The sequence below is a fragment of the Onychostruthus taczanowskii genome, unplaced genomic scaffold (assembly GCF_017590055.1).
Source record: "Onychostruthus taczanowskii isolate IOZ18803 unplaced genomic scaffold, ASM1759005v1 scaffold74, whole genome shotgun sequence".
NCBI classification, from domain to species: Eukaryota; Metazoa; Chordata; class Aves; order Passeriformes; family Passeridae; genus Onychostruthus; species Onychostruthus taczanowskii.
Genome location: NW_024505229.1, coordinates 3,778,361 through 3,800,571, shown reverse-complemented (window position 1 = coordinate 3,800,571; position 22,211 = coordinate 3,778,361). Strand labels below are relative to the sequence as shown.

The 22,211-nt window shown below is 56.2% G+C and overlaps 2 protein-coding genes across 2 annotated transcripts in view; one reads left to right on the top strand and one right to left on the bottom strand.

Annotated features, from left to right (window-relative positions):
• Window positions 1-3,850: 3,850 nt before the first annotated feature.
• On the top strand, window positions 3,851-8,761 carry MYOG (myogenin). The gene is made up of 3 exons (XM_041422670.1): window positions 3,851-4,376; window positions 7,230-7,311; window positions 8,209-8,761. The coding sequence occupies exons 1-3, from the start codon at window positions 3,909-3,911 to the stop codon at window positions 8,328-8,330; spliced, it is 672 nt and encodes a 223-aa protein (XP_041278604.1). The 5' UTR covers window positions 3,851-3,908; the 3' UTR covers window positions 8,331-8,761.
• Window positions 8,762-9,771: 1,010 nt separating this feature from the next.
• The window catches only part of PPFIA4 (PTPRF interacting protein alpha 4), a 39,190-nt gene continuing 26,750 nt past the window's right edge, over window positions 9,772-22,211 (bottom strand). The window contains exons 16-30 of the mRNA XM_041422640.1: window positions 21,626-21,866; window positions 21,384-21,419; window positions 20,666-20,799; window positions 20,374-20,531; window positions 19,632-19,725; window positions 19,316-19,397; window positions 18,252-18,452; window positions 16,708-16,770; window positions 14,430-14,605; window positions 13,620-13,717; window positions 12,837-13,012; window positions 12,544-12,612; window positions 11,760-11,937; window positions 10,635-10,722; window positions 9,772-10,212 (exon numbers count right to left, since the gene is read on the bottom strand). Of these exons, the coding sequence (XP_041278574.1) occupies window positions 10,664-10,722; window positions 11,760-11,937; window positions 12,544-12,612; window positions 12,837-13,012; window positions 13,620-13,717; window positions 14,430-14,605; window positions 16,708-16,770; window positions 18,252-18,452; window positions 19,316-19,397; window positions 19,632-19,725; window positions 20,374-20,531; window positions 20,666-20,799; window positions 21,384-21,419; window positions 21,626-21,866 (1,765 nt within the window). The 3' untranslated portion in view covers window positions 9,772-10,212; window positions 10,635-10,663. The remainder of the gene's footprint in view (window positions 10,213-10,634; window positions 10,723-11,759; window positions 11,938-12,543; window positions 12,613-12,836; window positions 13,013-13,619; window positions 13,718-14,429; window positions 14,606-16,707; window positions 16,771-18,251; window positions 18,453-19,315; window positions 19,398-19,631; window positions 19,726-20,373; window positions 20,532-20,665; window positions 20,800-21,383; window positions 21,420-21,625; window positions 21,867-22,211) is intronic.

Below are 22,211 nucleotides of genomic sequence, written 5' to 3'. Positions count from 1 at the left end.
CTTACAGGTGACGGAGGGATTGTCTGCTGGTGCTGTCACCGCTGCTGCCATCCCTGCCGGGACAAACAGCAGGACATCATCCCCCATTGCTCCCCACGGGCTGGACCCCAAACTAACCCCAAATCCCCAGCAGCACGAGATGTGGATGTACAAAGCCTCAGGCTGAGGCTGAACGGGAAGGCTCTGCCGAGCCCCATCCTGGCCGAGCAGCTGTCGCCGTCCCAAATCTCCGGCGAGCAGGCACGTCGGAAATCCCGGGTGTCGGAGGAGCGGTCTGCTCCACATTCCTCGGCCGAGCGTGGGGCCAGGGCCAAGCATCTCCCCGCCGCCTGCAGCTGCTCCCAAATATGTTACGACTTGTCACGGCGGCAGGAAGGGATGTCGATGAGCCTGGAAAGCGAGAGGGGATGTGGGACGGTGGGGTGCCTGGTGGGGTGCCCGGTGGGGGTGGGAGGGTGGGTCCAACTGGAAGTCACATTTTGGTGAGTCTCCTTTCCTGTGCTGAAATCCCAGAGGGGTGATATCTGCTGAGCCCTGGCTTTCCCCCTTTTTCCTCATCAGTGGGATGGTCCCGGCACCCCGGATTGATGAAGAGATTTGGGGCATCCAAATCTCTTCACCAGCCCACAAACCCAGGTTTTTCTGCCCTTTCCAGTAGGAGCCGGCCAGCACCATCCCCACTATCGCTTCTCCAGCGTGGGCACGGTGCAGGTCGATGCCCGAGGCAGGGATGTGCAACCAGAGCTGTGTGTGCAGCTCCGAGCACGGAACAGGGACATGCACTGGTTAAGGCTCTGTGCACTGGGAGGGACTCCCCAGGCTGCACCACGCTCACGTGTATCCCCAAAACTCAGCAAATCCAGACCGTCAGACGTGGTGGGAAAGCAAAACAGCCGAGGCAGCCCCTGGGTGTCTCTCCGTGACCCCGCTCCGTGGACCTGGCCACTGGCTTGGGAAGCTGCCCCGGAGGAGCAAGGACAAACCCTCCTCTCTGGGATTTTCTCAATGGACGGGTATTTTTAGCTCTGGGCTCGTGGCTGCCCTCCCCGCCAGCTGTGTCGGGGTGAGCCGTCCCCGCGAGGCCCCCGCCGGCCGGGGAAAGGTCACCCCGTGACGGATCGCAGCACGTTCTGCCCGGGGCTCACACAGCGTCACTTTGTGTTGCCTCCCAGCCGCCACCATCCATCACAGGATAACCTGACAGCCGGCAGCAGAGTCCTAATCCCCCCTCAGAGGCTCCGAATTACCCGGGGCGCAGCCTCGGCCGCCGTGGGCACCCACGGGACCGAGAAAAGCCACGCCTGGCCGTCCCCCAGCAGGTGCCTTCGTGGGGTGGGGTGGCCGTGATGGGAACCTCCCTGTGGCCCAGGCATGGGGTCCCTTGGTGATGGCTACCTGCCCAATGGGGTTCATTATCCTTGATTTGATATTTACCGGGATGAGACCTCTGGACCTACAGACCCCAGACACCGCCGTGTCCCTCCTCCATTCAGGAGGGATCATCCATGGCATGGAGGGGCTGAAGGAACTGCAGAGCTGCAGTTGGGTGAGCACAGCGTTATCCCTGCTCCCACAGCACTGGATGAGACCCTCAAATGGAGCTGGAGTGAGTGCAGCTGCTGCAGCAGCGCAGCTGCCAGTGGGATCCCTCTTCCCAGTGTCCACCCCATGCTGGCACTGAGTGTCCTTTCCTCCCCATCTCCTTAAGCTGCCTTCTGTCTCCCCTGCCCGCTCAGCCATGGGTACACAGTGGCCTTGGTGGCCCTGTTGGGGCTGGCTCGTGCCACTTCTCCAGCTGGGGACACGTGGCTGGTGCTCCCCCACCAGTGCTGCCCCTGTTTATGAACTGACAAATGCTTGACCGCTCTCCTGTGCAGGTCAGCCATGTGCCCCTGGAGCCCATTATGTCACCACTGTGTCTCTCACCCTCCAAACATGCTCCTGCATTTCCAAAACGCCCATTTATTCCAGGGTGGCCCTGGCACCTCTCACCCAGGGATGCAGCTGCAGCTCAAGAGGCTCACTGGGGCCATGTCCACCAAGTGCCACTGATAAAGGTCCCCGTGAGTGACTCAGGCTGATTGATGTGATGGTGTGGGGCTGACGTGAAGACCTCAGGCTCAGGTTATCCACTCCTAAAGCCTTCACTCCTGCCATGGGCACCTGTGCACACCTGAGGGATGAATCCTGCCTCTTCCCAACCCTTTTAGTGCTTTTCCTTTAGGCAAAGGCCAAGCTGATGCTCTGATTTCTTTCCTTCTTGAGTATTTTGGAGTTTGAGTGGCCGTGGGGAGCACAGGGGCTGTGCTGAGGGTGAATCTCAAGGCTGCAGGTCCTGCTTTCCTTAGTGCAGGCTTTCATAGATGTTAAAACCATGGGGACAGCAAATCCACAGGGCTGGGACCCCGGGAGAGCAGGAATTGGGGTGAGGAGGTGTTGGAAACCTCCTGGCCACAAACGAATCACAACAAGGAGAGAAGACCATCATGACAGGTTCCAACAAGGCCAGAAATCAACACCAAGTGAGCAAGGGTGCTGATAGTGGGCACAGGGAATGTGGCACAGCACAGCCTCTCCAAGGAGGGGGAATTTGGGGAAGGAGAATCCCAGCAGGGTTGGCCCTGCACTTTGCTGACATTCTTTCCACTGACCGATCCCTCAGCTGGAATCTGGCCTGGAGCAGGAATAGGAGGAGATGGGAGATGGTTTGTGATGTTCCAGATAGAAAAAAAAATCCCCTCTGAATTAAAGACAAAGGTGGAGATTTGTAGCCAAGCCATTGGAGTCAGCAGAGAAGGGATGGGGATGAGTTAAAATCCCCCTCATGCTGCTGCTGGGTTTGCCTCAGTTTCCCTGTCAGGAATGTGTGAGCAATGTGTCCTTTCTGGGAGAGGCGTGCATCAGGGTGGCATTTGGGGCTTTGGTTACCCACAGGTACAGAGGCCAGCACAGGAGAGCAGGTGGGATGAAGCAGTGACAGCTGGGAGAGGGCTGAGCCCAGCCTGGCTCTGCTGGAACCTGGAGACACGTGGGAGAAGGTGTCCCTTGGGTATGGTGCACGAGACTAGCCACAAACATGGATTTTGTGACACAAATGTGATAAGAAACTTGACTGGGCACCCACGGCAGAGGAAATGTTGGGCTTTGGCTCTGTCCTACCTGCTCCTGCCTGCTCTGTTCCTGAGGGACAGGCAGCAGGCACAGCAGCTGGGACCAGGACTGGTGAGAACAGAGAGGGGTGTCCACAGAGATGGGACTGGAGCCCGGGGTGCTCCCTGCATTGGGATATCCCTCCCAGGGCTGGATTCCAAGGCTTTCCCGAGGCTTCAGCTGAAGCGAGATCAGTGTAACAGGGACGGGTAGGATGGGACCATGGGGAATATGGGGCAGAGCGGGATCGGGAGGTGGGACGGGCTGCAAAGGGGACGATGCTGTGCTGGTGTTGAGTCCCACCGCAGGGAAGGCACAGATTTGGGATACCGCGGGATCCATGGGGGCAGCGCACAAGGATGGGGTGCCCTGGTCAGGCAGACCGGCCACGAGGCCACCACGGCTCCCCCAGCCCGGCCGTAACTGAAGGGAGCAGATGCCGCGGGGATGCCGGGGGGAGCTGCCAGCCGCCCGCAGCCCCCAGCGGCACTCGGGGCTCACACAAAGCCCTTGTTCGGGTCCAGCCGTGCCAGCCCCGCCGGGCCGGGCACCGTAATCCCCGTGGGGAGAGCACATAGAATCAGACGGACAAGTTTTGATGTGAGGCAGCAGCTTAGAGTGGGCTCAGGTTTCCTTTGGGTTTTCTATATTTATCTCCGTGATTTAATGCCAGCGCCGGGGTTTAAATGGCACCAAGCAGTTGGCGCGGGGAGAGGGAGCAGCCGTCCCCGAGCCGCGCACACGTCCCCGAGCCGCCCATGGAGCTCTTCGAGACCAACCCGTATTTCTTCCCGGAGCAGAGGTTTTACGATGAGGAAAACTTTCTGGGCTCCCGCTTGCAGGCCTACGAGCCCGCGGCGTTCCCCGAGCGCGCCGAGGCGGGCCTGTGTGCCGAGGGCAGGGTGGCTCTGGAGGACAAGGAGGCGCTGGCCGAGCACTGTCCCGGGCAGTGCCTGCCCTGGGCCTGCAAGGTGTGCAAGAGGAAATCGGTGTCCATGGACCGGCGGCGCGCGGCCACGCTGCGGGAGAAGCGGCGGCTCAAGAAGGTGAACGAGGCGTTCGAGGCTCTGAAGCGCAGCACCCTCCTGAACCCCAACCAGCGGCTGCCCAAGGTGGAGATCCTGCGCAGCGCCATCCAGTACATCGAGCGGCTGCAGAGCCTGCTCAGCTCCCTCAACCAGCAGGAGCGGGAGCAGCGGGACCTGCGCTTCCGACCCCCGCCCGCCGTGAGTGCCCCCGCTGTCCCCGCGTCCCCAGCCCGGGCTGGCAGCACCTGCGGGAGGTGGTGCCCGGGGGGTGATGAGTGTGGGGGTGACGCGCTATGGGCGTGATGCCATTTCGGGGTGACACTCCATGGGAGAAGGGCCATGTGGGGCTGATGCTCTGGGGGGACAATGCCCTATGAAGGTGACTTTCTGTGGGGTGATATTCTATGGGACGATGCTCTGTAGGGGGATGCTATTTAGGGGTGATGCTCTATGGGGGTGATGCCTGATGTGGGGTCATTTTGGAGTGCCATTCTATGGCAGAGATGCTCTAAGGGGACAATGGCCTATGGAGGTTATGCCCTATGGGGGTGACACTCTATGGGGATGATGCCATATGGGAATGATGTTCTTTGGGGGGGGTGATGTCATTTTGGGGTGTCCATTCTACACGGGTGATGCATTATGGGATGATGCTTTAAGGGGTTGATGCCATTTCAGGGTTAAGGCCTATGGGAGTGATGCCATAGGGGAGTGATTCTCTATGGGGACATTGCTCTGTGGGGTGATGCCCTGTGGGGTAACCTCAAGCAGAGGCACTGCAGAAGCTCTGGGGCACTGGGTCCTGCTGGGGGGGAACAGGACCCCAGCTCTGGGGCAGGGCAGACACTGCCATCTTGGGACACTGGTGTTTGTGTGAGTGTGTCCTGCACGGGGGCACGGAGACAATGATCCAGCCCTGCTGAGTGCTCGCATCCCTGCGGGAAAGGGGCCACAGCCACTCTGTCCCTGTGAATGGCTGCACTGGGGCCGTGCACATGAGTGACACGTGGGACTGGGCTGGGGACGGGTGGGAATGGTGAAAATGAAGTACCTAAACTAAATGAAAATATAATATAACATAACAATAATATTAAATACTAAATACAAAAATATAAATATAGATATGAAATATACAAAAAAATATAAAGCATGAATTATAAAATAAAACAGGGAGTGTTAACTCCCTGTTCACACCCAGGCAGAGAAAGGGATGAGAGGGATGGCACAGGGACAGCTCTGGTTTCTAGGACCTAAGGGCCCATTTGGGCACTGGCTGAGGACACTCAGTAGTTGTGTCCTGCCACCATCCCCAGAGAGCCAGGACCTGTCACTCCACAAGAGTTTAGTCATTTAACCAAGTTTTTGAGAGGTATTTTCACCTTCCCCCTGATTCCTGTGGATATCTGGGTATGTGCTTCCCTGCTGCTCTGAGGTTTGGATCTGCAAATGCACAGAGAGCTGAAACCACAGCTAAGGTCTAGGGAGAGATGGAATAGATAGATTAAGGGGTATGTTTTGGTTTAGGCATTGATGACATGGGTTCTATAGATCCAGAGATCATACAGACAAATTAGAGATGAAGTTGATATGGATATGATAGAGATAGATACAAATTATAGATTATATAAATATATATCAATAATATAGACAGTGATAAAGATTATATAGATTAGATATAGAATATATAAATGGCATACAGGTATATGTATAGATACAGATTATGGAGATATAGATAATGTAGATATGGATGATATAGATACAGAAATAGATAAAGTAGATTTGGATATAAATACGACATATAGATATATGGAGATAGATAGATAGATAGATAGTTAGATAGATAGATAGACAGATAGATAGATATCCATATAGATATAGATGCAGATAGATACAAATACATATATATAGATATAGATATAGATAGATACAGATACAGATACAGATACAGATATGGAAGGACAGTATCAGAGGCCCAGAAGAGGGAATCCCACATCTCCTTCCAGACTAAGGGATTTAAGGGCCCAACGAGTAGGTATCCAGGTGATAAAATTTAATGCTGAATTAAGGAATGAAAAAGTATTTAGGCTCCATCCTACATATTAGTGGGACGTCCCAGTATCCATTTTAATGCCAGAATTCACTTGGATACCAGGATCCAATATCCATGTCCCAGAATCCACTTGGATTTGCAAATGTGCCCAAAACTGTGCTGAGCTGTCCCTTTGTCACTTCTGTTGTGAGCTGCCCGTTCTCCCAGGTGCAGCCAGGGGCTCACATATTGATGCAAAAGCCAATATTTGGGGGGGGAAAAAAAGATCATATCTGTAAGAATTTCCTGCTTTAATGGGAAATAAGTCCAAGTGCTAATTAATTATCCCATGCTGCCATGAGCTTGTAGAGCCAAAGTGCCATTCTTGTCTGCTACAAAGAGTTGGGACTGTGAGGTTGCTCATATAAATCACTTTTGGGGTTTTACCTGAGCTGACACCCATTCCCAGATAAAGACACACCCAAAAAAAGTGAATTCTGAGCTGTGCTGAATAATGCTCTCATTTTTCATGCTGTCAGCTCTTTTCTCCACAACCACTCAGCTCCAAATCCACAAATCAAACTGCCAAAAGCTTTTTCCAGTCTCCTCCCTCAGGACGGCCTGAGGGCATCTAGCCCATGTATCATTTTTTACAAGCCTGATTAGGTGATTCTCAGTAAAAAGGTGTTTTACCCAAGGACATTTGTTTGTCTCCAGCCCTTTTTCATAATCAGTGGGGAAAGCGACACCTTTTTACCTGCAGTGAGCAGGGAGCCCCATTTCTCTGTGGCCAGTGTTCCAAAAAAAGGAGGTTTTTTCCAGCCTTTATGGTTAAGGAAGCACCTGGCCCTGATGGGTCCTAGGGACCCCGCGTGCTGTTGGCTCCTGCAGGTGGGGAGGGACATGTCCCCCTCCACAGGGGTGTCATGCTGTGGGATGAGCCCCCTGGGTGTTTTTGGGGATGCTGGTGGGGTTCAGCTGTGCCAGAGGAGGTGACACACAGTTGCTCTGGGCTCCTGCAGGCATCCAGTGACTGCGGGTCCGGCAGCTCCTCCTGCAGCCCCGAGTGGAGCAGCCAGCTGGAGTTCGGCACCAACCCTGCAGGTAACGCCCTCCTCACCTCCCTGGGGCATCCCACGGCCTAGCTGGGCTCTGCAGGGAGTGGGAACAGCAGGGACACTGCAGGCCTGGAGCAGAGCATCACTGAGCCAACCCCCTCCCCAGGCAGGAGACTCGTGGAGCAAAGGGCAGAAGGAACCTTGACCTTCTCTCCCCGTCCCACTGCTGCAGAGTGATGAGCTCAGAAATCCTGCAGAACCTCCTTGGTTCAATTCTCAGTAATTCAGGGTTCTCCGAGCCCTGATTTCACCAAAACACCAACCCCTGGGAGCTGAGAAATTGGGCTGCAGCAGCCTGGGGCCCTGGTGCCTTCATCCCCAGCAGGGGTTTCATCTGTTGCCATCCCTGGCTTGGCATGCTTGGCAGGGCATCACTGGGCACGGCTGGGCATAGCTGAGCATGGCTGGCCAGCTCTGCCCCAGCCCCCCTTCCCTCCCTACACCCCCTTGGCAGCTGCTGATCTTTTTTTCCATGCTTGCCATTATCCCTGCCCCTGCCAAATCCACCTGTTATTTTCCCCAGAAGGCAGAAACTTAAATCTCATTTTCCAGTGGAGATTAAAACCTATAAAGGATCCCAAAGTCCCACCCCCTGTTGCTCTCCCATCCTTCCCCAGGGTGGGGGCTGGCAGCAGGTCCCTAGGTCCCTCTGGCCCTGTGGAGGATCATGGGGTCATAGAATCATAGAAAAGAATCAATGAATTGTTACAGATGCAAAAGATCATCAAGTCCAACCCTCAGCCATGTTCACCACTAACCTACATCCCCTTGAGCAGAACCTGGAGCCATCTCCAGCACACAGTCCCCCTTCCCAGCAGTGTCCTCATACCTTGCTCCCACAGATCCCATTCCCAGCAGCATCCTCACCCCTCTGTCTCCCCAGATCACCTCCTGGCTGACGAGGCAGCCGAGGAGCGCAATCTGCACTCGCTGTCCTCCATCGTGGAGAGCATTGCTGTGGAGGACGTGGCTGTGACGTTCCCAGAGGAGCGGGGTCAAAACTGAGCTGGTGCAAACCCCGGCGGCTCCAAGAAATGGTAATGGGGTGGGAATGAGATGCCAGAAGGGTCCAGCCGCTGGAAATCACACCCACCCCTCCAGTGCTGCGGGCTGCACGGCTGACACCACTCGGCTCCCTTCCCACTCCTTGGAGCGCTCCTGCCGGGCTGCAAGAAGAACAGGCAGAGGTGGGATGGGGCAGCGGCCGCAGGTCCTGGAGGGGCTTCCCAGGGCCAGGCCCTGCTCCGCTGCCCAGCCAGGGCCGGGCGGGTTTAGGGCCAATGTGTGTGCTGGGTTCGCTTTGCTGAGTTTTCCAGATGCTCCTTGACCAAGGTCCGGTGGTGCTGACCCGGAGCCCACCTGTCTTTTCTACTGAACGCTGTGTGCAGTTGCCATTTAGGGTTTTTTTAATTATTATTTTTGCTAACTTATTTGGATTCTTTTTTAAATAAAGGCATTCTTGTTTGGACAGCTTGGGGTTTCCTTTACTGTTTTCCTGCCCTATGCAGGTCTCCCCAGTTACACAATCCCCAAATCCAGGTTGGAGATTTTCATATCAGTAAATCCAGCTGGACCTCAGTCCATTCACTCAGCTGGGAATTGGATGTGCCACACTTCAATTAGCCCCACATGGACCAGTGATTTCACTGGTGTTTAACTGGGGTTCAGCCTTGCACCCCAAAGATCTTTAGGGAGCTAGAGATTAATGATATTTTTAATTTGGGCTCTATAAAGGAGGCTCAAAGCCAGCACTGTTTTAAAATCCTGTTTATTGGAACACACATACATCCTTTCCTGACCCGATCCAGGGTTTGGAGTCCATGCAGTACCAGTACTATGACGAAAGAAATAGGGCATCAATATAAAGGGCTCACTGACTCTTCAAATTAAAAAAATATTTAGTACTGTATTAGGCAAATGATACACCGAAAAGACGTTGTGACTGTAAAGTCTCTCAGATATTGCACTTCCAGACAGCACATGATAAGTATAAGGTCATTCCAGCCATCAATAAATATCACATCAGAAATAGGGGCCACACAAGGCAAACGTGGCATGAGGAGACAAAGAGATCCTACCCTATGGAAGAAATGGGAAGAGTTAAGAGCCTCCTGGATTGACCCCTGCCAGGAGGCAGGAGGGGAGAGCATCTCCTCTGCAACCAGAGGGGAAGGGTGGGCACATCCCAGGCGTGGAGGGGGCTCCCGTTGTCTCCCTGGGCACCCAAGGAGGGTCCCCTCTCCTGTGGATGCTGGACACCGTCCCCATGAGCCATGTGGGGCGGTCCCAGGCACAGCCCCCCTGAACAGGGCACCTGACAGCACCAAAATCAGCACCTTGCCCACCCAGCCCTGGGCAGACACTGCCCTCCTGGCCTCACACTGGGCCCCCTTCATCCCACCCAGCACCAGCCCTGGCACTGCCCCAGCCCCCCTAAGGGCAGCTCCTTGCCCGGCCACCCTGGAGGCAGGATTTTCACGAGCCTGAATCTTCCTTGGCTTCAAGTCCTGTGGGCAGCAGCATCCCTGATGCCCCGGGCTCAGGCAAGTGAGTGCAGCCCCGTGGCAGATTGGCAACATGAACCAGGCAGGAGAGAGGTTTCCAAACACCGCAGACACTTTGGGGGTGTCTGTGCTGCTCCCCAAATTGCACCATGCCAGGATGGCATCTGGAGCACATCCATGGCCCAGCCAGCGCAGGAGAAGTGGGGGACAGGCCATAGTGGGAGCCACGGGAGCCGGGGGAAGCAGGGGGTGCATGAGCAGGAGGGACAGATCTTGTCGGTCCACAGCAGTGACAGTCTGTGAGTCGGGGCCGAGGAACAGGCACAGGCTGGGCTCTCGTCCTGGAAGGCAGCCAGCACATGGCGTACAGACATGGAGGTTTGCTGAGGAGCAAAGTGGGAAAGGCTCCGTGAGGATAATGGCTCAGCTCCACCCGTGCACCCACCGGCCAACAAACCCAGATGGAATCAGCACTGGATCCTCCTGGCATAGGGCAACCATGGCCCAGGGCACAGCAGGAGCCTCCCGGAAGTGCTTGACTATCCTTCCCTCACACAAGTGGGAATGGCATCCTGGGGTCCCCAGTGGAGCCACCTGGCCAAGAGTGGACAAACCGCATGCGGTGGGACGCTGAGCATCCCTCCTGCGTCATCTCTGTGAGCCTGGGGCAGCAGCAGCTCCCCCACCACTGGGGTCTCCCTGGTCCTCCATGGCCAAAGCTTGGTGAGGGCAGCCCCCTGCCTGGGTGCTGCTGGGCTCCTGCTCTGCCCTTGGTCCCCGGCCAGCTCCAGGGCCTCGCACTCACCCAAGGCTTGGCTCCCATCTCACTGACCCTCAGCACGAGTACGTCCGGACCGTGGAGGTCTCCAGCCTTGGGGACCCGGAGGCACTGACTGGAAGGGAACCAAAGAGCAAATTAGTGACTGCCCCAGCAATTAGTGACTGCCCCAGCGTCCCCAAATCCTGTGTTTATTGAGCAGCAACTGTGCACTGCAGCCATGTGAAGATAAGGGTCAGAGGAAGAGCCACGTTTGGCCAGCTCAGACGCTCCTGAGACTCCAGGGAATTTGGGAAATTGCCACTTGCCATCCCTGCTCCTGGGCAGTGAGCACCCTGCTCCCTGTCTGGGTGGGATTCTGTCCCAGGTTTCACTGTCTTCAGCCAGGTGGGAATTGCAGCTTCCAGGGATGGGGTGAAAAAGGTAAAACAGAAGCCTGACCCAAACTCCTGGATGGAAAGCTGGGACATCTGAGCAAAACTGGAGGCAGGAGAAGAGCTGAATCTGGGGTTTGGAGTTTGAAGGTAAGTACACAGCTCTTTAATTCTCATTCCCATCCTTATTTCTGAGTCTGCTGAAGCCAGCTTTGCTCCAGTGGGGAGCAGCTGCTGCCTTGGGATAGTGGGACCAGGGTGCCTGGTACAGGGGACAAATCGGGGTGACCTGGCTGGAGCTTCTGCCCCCTACAGCTTTGGAAGGGACCAAGACACCTTGAAGAAAGGAGTTGTGTGGCGGAGGCAGATCCTAGGACATAGAACAGGACAGCCAGCACCACAGGCAGGCAGGGTGTCCCAGCAGGTCCTGCCAGCCCTGGGAGAGCTCAGGCAAATGGAGCCAGTTAATATGGTTCCCAAAACCAGAATGGAGGAATCTGGCCCAGACTGGGCTCCTGCATCCTGGCAGCCCCTGGGTGACATATCCCACTTCATGCCACAATCCTGGCCCCTAACTGGTTCTTGTAGTTCATAACCAAGAACTCACACACAGGTCTGAAGTAACCCTTTCAGAAAAACATTTCCAGCAGGCCACCACTCCAGGATCATGTGGATTGAGCATCTTGGGTGACCAGCAAGCCCATCCTTCCCTACATTCCCTAAGACTCTGAGCAGGGGTGGGAGAGGACCCCCTTTCCCTGGAGAAGGGCTGACCCACCTTCCGGGGGCATTTTCTTGGCTGGAGCAGCTGGAGGGGGCAGTGGCACGAGGCTGGTGACACGGAAGCCGGCAGGGAGGGTCTCAGCAGAGCCGCTGAGCAGGTTGATGCTGTGCACGTCCCGTGGGCGGAAGCGCTTGCGCCAGGACGGCGTCCGACGGAAGGTTTTGTCATCGCCCTGCAGGGAACAGCGTGTGACAGGCCCGGGGTCAGTGCCAGCAGCACCTCCTGGCCCTGTCAGACACCAGCTAACAAGGGTATGCCTGTCCTTGGTGACCAGCTCTAGAAAAGTGTGGGATCAAACTGAGCTGAGGACATCGGACATCTTGCTGGGACCCCATGGCATTGGCTTTATCCTTTCCAGCTCATCTGTCTCTTCTTTACAGCAGCCTGTAGAGAAGAGACAGATCATCTTTGCAGCCTGCCTGCAAAGATGCCTTGGAGACATCAACACAAATGTCCCAGTAAAGACTCCAAGGGATGCTGGACTCATGGCAGAGGAGCTCCAGCCCTCAGAGCTCTTCCTCTGGACTCACTCCAGCAGCTCCATGTCCTTCTGATATAGGAGCCTGGGGCTGGAGGCAGCTCTGCAGGTGGGGTCTCAGCTGAGCAGGGCACAGGGGCAGAATCCCCCCCTGCCCTGCTGCCCACACTGGGGCTCCGCCCCGCACAGGGGGGTTCTGGGCTGCCAGAGCACAGAGCTGGGGCACGCTGAGCTTCTCATCCACCAACACCCCCAGGTCCTTCCCCCGTCACACAGGACATGGAGAGGTTTGGCACTCACATCATCCAGCCTCCGGTCCGTGCCCAAGGCGAGCAGGTTGTTGAACTCCCTCTCCAGCACTTGTCGAGCCTGCAATTAACCAAAAAATTATGATCCCCCATCAATGGGGAACGTGCTTCCAGCCCAAACTTCAATTCTAGGAAAGCCTGAGCATGACAGAAAGAGCCCCCATGCCATAGGAGAGCTCTGCTTTGAAAGGCAGAGCTGAGTTGGTGACACGGGTGTGGTCACACCACAGCCATGTCCCACACTGGCCACTCTCCTCCAAAATCCCCCAAGGTTGCTGCTCCTACCTGGGTGTTCTGGGTGGGGATCTGCAGCACAAGGGCCAGGCTGTTGTGGTCAAAGTTTTCATCGAGGGCCAGCAGGGCCCCGTGCACACCACTCTCCACCAGGTTGTTGCCGTACTCGCGCAGCCCAATGGACTGGATCCAGTGAATGACCTGGTCATTGGTCCACACCAACACATCTGCACGACAGCAAGGACATGGCTCAGGGCTACCTCACACCATACTCATGGCTCTGAGGAGGTCTGGGGATGTCCTGAGGCCCTTTCCCTTTGCTCTAGGATGATCCTGGGACTCTCCTTCCCAAGCCAGCAGCAAAACCAGGAGCTCAAGTGCCAAAACCAGCTCGGTTCAATTCACCAAGCTCAAAGCTGAAATAACAGGCAGAAAACAACTGTGCAAATTAATCCTAAGAACCCATGGCTGCTGATGTAATTAGGGGCATTATCAATAATGAGATGTAATCCAAGCAGCAGCCAGATGCACAGGGAGTCTCACGACAGTGACGAGGAAGGGGAGGCTGATCAAGCTGGGGATGTCCTGAGTAGTGAAATGGGCAGAGAAGATCATGGGATGCTCAGGCTGCATCTTTGCTTTCCCCTCCTCCCTCCTCATGCCTGCCTGGGGTCAGCCGATAAAGGCACTTGGAGCAGCAGGAAGGTGCCTCAGGAGAACAGCACTGGGGGCTTGGAAATAATAGGTAAAAAAAAAGAGATAGAAGAGAGACCAGCTCTGGATATCTCCTGGGAGGTTTCTCTCCTGTTCTGGAGCTGAACAGGGGATGCTGACCTTTGATTTCATGCTGGGTCTCCTCTCTCCTCCTCTCGAGCTCTTTGCGGTCGTAGTTGAGCCTCTTGAGGCACATGATGCCGTACTGGAGGCTGGTGCTGCAACAACACGAGGGGACACGGGGGGACACAAGGGGTCACCCAGCCCTCCAGGACACGTGGATGGGAGGGACTCGGCAAGGAACCCCTCTCTCTGTCCCCACATGCCAAAGGATGCTTCAGGCCAGGGATGGGTTGGGACAGACAGAACCCGAAGCTGGACAATGGGGAATGTCCCTCCCTTCCATGGCAATTCCCCACTCCATCAGTTTGAGCCTGTTCCAGCTGCCTGAGAGCGTACAGATCCAAACAATGCTCACACTTGGTGGCTGGAGAGGGAAGGGGGAACCAGCCCATGGGGGCTGTACCAGGCTGAAGGGCTCAGCCATGGAGGTGACCCTGGCAGGCCCATGGGTCAGGGTGGGCAGTGGGAACCCCACAGCAGGGTTGGATCCTGGTGTTGGAGCCATGGCTTGGATGGCACAAGCCTTGTCCCACTGGGCTGCTGGCAGACAGCAGTGGAGCACCAGGTGGGATGAGCCTGAAGTTTTGCCCATGGTTTGCTTCACAGCCAGGGGAAGGCCTGGTCCTCTGCAATTCTGCAGCAGGGAGTGAGGTGAAGGAGAACTTCTGCCCTTAACTGCCCCACCTCAGGGCGGTGAGTCCAGCCTGGAAGAGCCATCCAGGGCTGGCCAAGACAGGGGAGAATCCCTCAAATCCCCCCTCCTCTGCTCCACATGCACGCTGGGGACCTCCGAGGGCCAGGACTCACCGGTGGAAGCTGTCCACCATCTTGAGGTGCACCCTCAGGTCCTTCTTGGTGAGGTGGTCCAGCATGCGCGCATCCACCAGGCATTCCATGAAGTAGCTGCGGTACTGGGGCAGGCCCAGGCTGGGCAGCCACTCGTTCCCAATCCACTCGTGGTTCATGTCCCCATAGGCCAATGTCTGCAGAGAAGCACATGGAGAAGCTGGAGAGAACCCAGGGCTTGGTGGAGCTGCAGAATTCCAGATCAGTGACAGCCCAGGAGGGTCACTGTCCTGAAGCTAAAACCAGGCCAGAGAGTCAGCCCTGGGTGATACTGAAGGAGTTGGAGGGAAGAGTCCTGTTGGCCGTGGTCTGTGTCCTTCTCATGTCCCCCCAGGAGGCAAAGCATAGCCAAAAGCAATGGCAAGGGATAACTGGACTTTATGAGCAGCTGCCTCTGGAAGAAGCACACTCATTGAAAGACAAAATAACTGAGAAATAGCTTCCAGTGCATTCCCAGCTCATTTTTAAGAATCTCTACTTTAAGAATCTCTATTTTATGACTTCAAAACAAAAAACAATGTCAGTTTGGGGAAAAAAAAAGAAAAAAACCTACCCATTCACTCCCACTTCAAACTGATTTTGGTCCAAAAATGAATTAAAATACACCAGAAGGAAAGGAAAACATTTGAGAGGGATAAAACCAGAAGAGATGGATCCAAGCAGGACTCTTTCCTCCTACCTTTTCATAAAAATCATCTGTATGGACTTGGTGCTACAAAATAGGTGAAAAGCAAATGTGCAGCTCAAATCCTGCCTGCATGCAGGGCGATCCCACAGGTGGGGGTTCTTAACACAGGCTCTGGATCTCACAGAGGTCCCAGGAAAAGCCACTGCCTGGAGCAGAGAAGGGCCCAGGAGGACATCCTGTACCTGGGAGATGGCCCAGAGGAGCAGCCACGGGGTGTAGGTAAAGCCTCCAAGGCCTTGGTGAACATCAATGCCCCAAACATCCCCTGGGATGTCCCGCTCCCCCCCGACCACTCCATGCACCGCCCACGGACAAGAGTGACCCGGAGACCTCACCTGTGCCCAGCTGCCTTCCTCTGTGTCCTAAGTGTGACACATGCAGCATGTCAACAGAAAGGACAGTGGAGTCAGTACCTGGTGGCCCTGCACAGGGACAGGGCCTGCCACGCACACTGAGCATGGCACCCCTCAGCACAGAGCGACACAGAGGGGACAGGGCTCGCTCTTATGGCTTGGGGACCTCAGCCTTGTCCCCAGGGTGCTGGGGACACCCCGACCCTGCTGGGCCTGGTTCCCACCCCATCTCTAACCAAGAATACAGGGAGGAGAAGGAGAAGGAGGAGAAAGAAGAGAAGATAGGATGAGGTTGGGCTGGAGATGGCACTGTCCCTGGGGCTTGTTCTTCTTCCCTGGGAAACACAGAGAATTCTTAGGTCCCCCCAGGTCAGATGGATGAAAGAGAATTAAGCTTCAGTACATCTGTCATGACCCACAGGGGACTGCCCAAGCCAATTTGCTGATTTTGTAGCTATTTCCTCCTTTGCCAACTTATGCTGGTTTTCCTCAGTCTCACAGAACCTACCAAGGGACAGTGGCACATCCCTGCTACTCAACAAAAGCTTCAATAAAATGCCTATTTCAGAGAACCCCAAACTTGTTTGGATTGGAAGGGCTCATCCTATTCCACCCCTGCCATGGGCAGGGATACCTTCCACTATCCCAGAGTGCACCAACCTGGCCTTGGACACACAATTCCCACCCAAATCTGAAATGCTGCCCATCTGAGACACAGATGGGGGTGATCAGGTTGCAGAGAAGGGAGTGTGGCTCCATCTCTCCAAAGGAGCCAGAGCTTTTGGGAGCATGGACACATCCCTGCAAGGGACCCCAAGCTGTCAGCCAGTGGCAGGGACACATGGTGGGGACAATATTTGGGTATGCTGAGGTCAGTGGGGGATCAGACCATGACTTGGGTGCAGAATGACTCAAGGATCTCATATGTCTTGAGATCACTCCTGGGTTTTGTCTTTAACTCCCAAACAGCCAGGCTGCTCTGGAAACCCAGTGATATCCACAAGGGAAAAAATCTGATGGGGTTTTAGAAATTGCTGGGACATTAAAGGTTGAAAGAGGGTTTCTAAAGAGCTGCAGGGTGCTGTCCAAGAGCTGACATGTGAGGGATCCCCTTCCCTCTGGGTTAACACACCTGGAGCTGCTTGGACCCCGACACCCGGGGGCTTCCCCCAACACCCTGGGGGCTGCCCAGCCTCACCGTCTTGGTGGAAGTTGCCATGTTCTCCATCTCCTCATGGGTGACCCAGACATTTCCAGAGGACTGCAGGGAAAAGAGCAGAGGGGTCAGAGCAAACCACCACAGAAACATGGCCTCAGTTCACAACCACCATGGAGTCATGGAATCACAGAATCACTAAGGCTGAAATATCATCAAGTCCCACCCCCAAGCCAGCACCACCACCATCTTCAGCACTAAACCATGTCCTCAAGTGCAACATCCACTCATTTTCTGAACACTCCCAGGGATGGTGACCCCACCACTGCCCTGGGCAGTTGTGCCACGGCCCGACCACCCTTTCCATGAAGAACTTTTCCCCAGTATCCAACCTGAACCACCCCTGGCACAGTTTAATGCTGTTTCCTTCTGTCCTGTCCCTGTTCCCTGGGAGCAAAGCCCGACCACCCCCAGCTGCCCCCTCCTGTCAGGAGTTGTGCAGAGCCACAAGGTCCCCCCTGAGCCTCCTTTTCTCCAGGTTAAGTCCCCCAGCTCCTCAGCCACTCCTGGTGCTCCAGCCCCTTCCCCAGCTCTGTTCCCTTCCCTGGACACGTTCCAGCCCCTCCAGATCTCTGTTGTCATGAAGTGCCCAGAACACCCCCAGGATTCCAGGTGTGACCCCAGCAGTGCCAGCACAGGGGATGGTGACTGTCCTGCACCTGCTGCCACCACAGTGCTGGGACAGCCCAGGTGCCCTTGGCCTTTCTGCCCACCTGAGTACACCAACTATGCTGGAACCAAGCCCGGCTCAGGCTGGTGGAGGATCAGACCACTGTATGCTGGAGCTGTGCTGGGGACACCCCCCATCCTTGCAGCTCAGCCCGGTGTCACCTCACTGCTCAAGGGGACCCTGGGCTGTCCATGCAGACACAGAGAGCAGACCAAGGACCTTCACTCATCTCCCTTTCCACTTCAGTGTGATTCTCAAGGAGCCTGCAGGCCTGTCCCCAGCAACTGTAACCCAGACACAGCCATCTGAGGGGGACATAGCAGCCTTCCTTCTGCCAGCTGCAAGTCTACAGATGTGTCTTGGCATTACTTGGCCACCATTAACCCCTCGAGACCTTTCGGGACCAGCAAAAGACACAATCCCTCCATCCCACCAAGGGCAGGGATCTGCAGTAGCTCTGAGTTGCCCCAAGAATTTCAGATGGAAAAGGCTGGTGTTGAAATGATTGGGAAAGAGGCTGTGTGCAACCAAGCTGGCCCTGTTCATCAGGAATGTTCGGATTTCTGCTCTTTGGATGGAGTTTTATCCTCTCTAAGGCAGCCAGGCCTTGAGTCCTACCCTTTGCAGGGTTGGCCTCCTGCTGACAACCCCGTGTGAGTGGCAGGAGCCTTGAAACTGGAAAGAGCTTCATGCTTCCAGCTGGGAATGCCCCATTTGTGCTGGGGGATGAGCGTCCAGTGGTTTGACCAGTCCATGAGGGGACATCACCCCCTCCATGGCTACGCTTGCCACAGTGGTCCCCAGGGCAAGGAGCAGTCTGGCCCCTGCAGGGCCTGGGTGTGCAGGGAGCACTCACCGTGCGGGACGTGGGCGGCGCCGAGGGGCTGGTGAGGGACACCATCTCCTGGATGGCCAGGCGCAGCTTGAGGCGGTGCAGGGCGTTGCTGATGCCGATCTCCCGCTGGATCTCGGTGTCCGACAGGGCTGACATGATGGCCCCGCTCTTGACGTTGGCCCGGCACGCAGCCACGTACCAGGCTGGCATCCCCACCCAGAGCTGGGGACAGGGACAGCAGTGACTGCCTGGCACTGCCACCCTGGCTCCTGTGCCAGGGGCAGAGCCACCCTCTCTAGAGCCCAGTATCGGAGCTGAACGTCCATGTGGGATTCTTGGCTTGGTTGTACCTTGCAGAGGTGGCCTGGGGGCAGTCCCCCATCCCTGTGCCTCATGGGCACAGCACAGGGAGGGAGCAACCACGGAGCTTTTCATAGAATCATTAAGGTCAGAAAAGCCCTCTAAGATCAGAGTCCAACCATTTCCCCAGCACTGCCATGTTCACCACTAGCCATGTCCCAAGTGCAACATCCACACATCTTTTGAACACTCCCAGGGATGGTGACCCCCCCACTGTCCTGGGCAGTTGTGCCATGGCCTGACCACCCTTTCACTGAAGACCTTGTTCCCAATACCCAACCTGAACCTCCCCTGGCACAGTTTAATGCCATTTCCTCTTGTCCTGTCCCTGTCCCCTGAGAGCAGAGCCTGACCCCTCTCCCCAGCTTAGTTTAATGCCATTTCCTCTTGTCCTGTCCCTGTCCCCCGAGAGCAGAGCCTGACCCCTCCCCCCAGCTTCCTCCTCCTATCAGGAGTTGTGCAGAGCCAGAAGGTCCCTCCTGAGCCTCCTTTTCTGCAGGCTGAGCCCCTTTCCCAGCTCCCTCAGCCACTCCTCAACAGACTTATGCTCAAACCCAAAGCTCTACTCAAACCATAACTCCACAGTCCCTGTGAGGGATGCAGGGATCTCCTCTGCTCTCCCAGGATTTGCAGGCCCCAGCCATGTGCATGGATCAAGCGTGGTGGGACATGGTGGCACACACAGACCTGTGGGCACAGCATGGGGACAATCCATGGGCACGCACCTCCAGCCAGGACACAACAGTGGGGCCATCCCAGTGGGCAAAGGGCAATCCTTTCCTCCGAGCCTCTTCCAGGAGTTCATGCCTGGCAGGAACAGAAGCAGAAGAGTAATTTATGAGGGACTTGTGTGGAAGGGAGAGTTCTTTGAAGGGAACACACCCCCGAGCAGCAGGAAGCAGCTGGATACAAAGCTGTGAAGGAAGTAACAAAGCCCAAGGGAGGGTGAAGATGAGAAGATTTCCCAGCAATTCCTAGTCCTGTGCCATGGCTTCCCAGCAGATCAGTTTCTTGCTGGGGTAGGGAAGGAAGTTCACTCACTTCTTCCGTAGGCGCCGATCCTTCTCAGCCTGAGCGCCCAGCTTGCCCAGTCCCAGGGGGTCCTGGATGCCCCCCTCCACATCAGTCAGCAGCACTGTTGGGCAAGCAAGACACCCTCAGGTCAGTGTGATGTCTCAGTCAGTGTGACCTCCCACAGGGCCACTGTGGACATTGTCACCATCCCCATGCCAGGGGGACACACAGTGACAGCACAGGAGGTGACAGTGTCCCTTTGCAACCCACCCCCATGGCTGCCCTGCATCCCTGGGAAGCCCAAGCAGACCCCCTCCTGCCATCCCTCTTACTTCCAAGTCCCAGAATCCCAAAATCACAGAACAGTCCCTTCTGGAAGGGGCCCAGAAAGATCATTGAGTCCATCAATGCTCAACATGGAAGTAGAAAAGGATTTGGGAGTAGAAAAGCAGCTCCTACCAAAGAGCTCTGCAAAATCCATGGAAAGGGAAGTAGATTTGTGGGCATTAAAGATGAGATACAGGGACAGGAGGTCACTGTCCACACCCCAGCTCTGACAGAGCATTAAGGTGACACCATGCTTAGGCCAGAAGTGCCAAGGGGAGAAAACACCAAGCTCCAACTTCCCTGAAGCTGCCACGGCCCCAGCATCCCCACACCAGCAGGGGTGTCCCTGCCCCTCCCTGTCACCCCAACAGCACCCCAATGGCAGACAGAGCCAGAGGGTGTGGAGGGCCTGGCACAGACAGGGACAGGGCTGCTCACGGACCCTGCCCCGTGGCCCCTTCTCTGCTCAGCTGGTTAAAACGACCCTTCTCTTTCTTCCCAAACAGGCGCCCGATGGAGGATTTGATCCCCTTCCTCTTGGAGCCCTTGTGCAAGGAGTCCTGGCTGCTGCTGGGATTGCTAGCCTGGTCCTCCAGTGAGCTGTGTAAGGAAGAGGGAGACGAAGAGCAAAGCCTTTAGGTTATTCTTGAGCAGGGCACATAGCAAACCCCAGCCCACCCATGCCACGTGTGCCCCAGGTGTGTCCTGCAGAGATGCCAAGGGTCTCCACATACCTCCTGCCATCCTCCTGACTCAGAGCAGGGTGGCCCAGCTTCTCCAGCCGCAGTGTCCTGGGTGAAGAGGGCGGGGATGTCTCACACTTGATGGTGGTTTTGTCCTCCCGGCTCTCGTCCCGAGCTGCGGGTGACTGAACAAGCGGAGAGGCTGTGAGGGTGGGAGGCCAGACCCCAGCTCCATCCTTGCCCTGCTGCCTGCCTCTCTCTTGCTCCATGGAGGCATGGCCAAAAGAGCCACCAGAGCCCTGGGGCTTTGCCACGCTCCAGGAATGGCCTGAATGAGAGCTCTGGCAATGGTTCCAGATGCCCAAGCAGATGGGGAGGATGTGGCAGTATGGCTGAGATCCTGGGAATGGGGGGTGAGAGGATGCAGCCCCACGGCCTAGGTCAGGGTGTGGGGACAGAAGCTGCTGCCCTCATCAGAGGACTCTGAGGAGCACAGATGGGAATGTCCCAAGGACACCCTATTGCCAGAGGGGACACAATGTTTGAGGACCCAGTGGCTTTCTGAACCTCCCCATGTCCTGCCAGACCCCCCAGGCTGCCAGCGGGAACATGTCCAAGCACCTTTCGGGATCCCCATGATCCTCCTGCTGAATCCCTGGGGTCCCCAGCTCCATCCCGCGCCTGCTGCACCCTGACCTGGTGTGGACAAAGCCAGGAGCAGGCTGGAAAAAGGGCTTGGACAAAAACCAACGGGATGGGAGCCACTCACTAGCAGTTTCCTCCGGTGCTTCCTCAAGTCGCTGGGCTGATTGCAAGGGGGAAAGCGAGAGAGACACAGAAAGGGGGGCAGTTAATGGAGCACCCCCCCAGAGCAGTCCCGGGGCCAGGCTGCCAGCCTGGAGGCAGCAAACACGGGCACCCCGTTGTCCCACACCCCCCACAGGCCCGTGTGGACACCGGCATCGCTCCCACCTCACAGCCGGACCCCGGCAGCCCCTCCCGGCTCCTCACCAACGTCATGATCCCCATGCGGTCCAGGTCCTGCGCAGCGCTGCGGGAGCTGAGCTTGGGCGTGGAGCGGCCGCTGAGAGGTGGGGACGAGCTGGCCAGGGACAGGGCTGTCAGCGAGGTGGGGATGGAGGCCCTCTTGCACAGCTGGGTGAGGTTCAGGCCCTCCATGCTGCCGCTCGTGACCCGCGTCTCCAGCTCCTCTGCACGGAGCTCCGTGGACTCCTTCTCCTCCTGGATCATCCTGGGGAAGCAGCAGGGCTCAGGGCTCCTGGCTCCCCACCTTCCCAGGGACACAGGACCTCTGTCCTGGGGAAATGCACCTTGGTCCTGTGCCTCAACCCACAGTCTCCAAGAATGGCAGCAAGATTCATCAGGATCCATAAAAACCAGAGCTGAGACACACCCTGATTCCTTTTAATATCCATGGACGATATGAAATATGATAGTTTGAAATAATAACCCTCTGAGCCAGCACTGGTGCAGCTGAGGGACAGGGAGACATGGCAGGAAGGACCAAGCTCTGTGGCTGGATGTCCTGGAGCCACTTCCCTGGCTGAAGACACACCAAGGCCCCAATTTTAGGTCA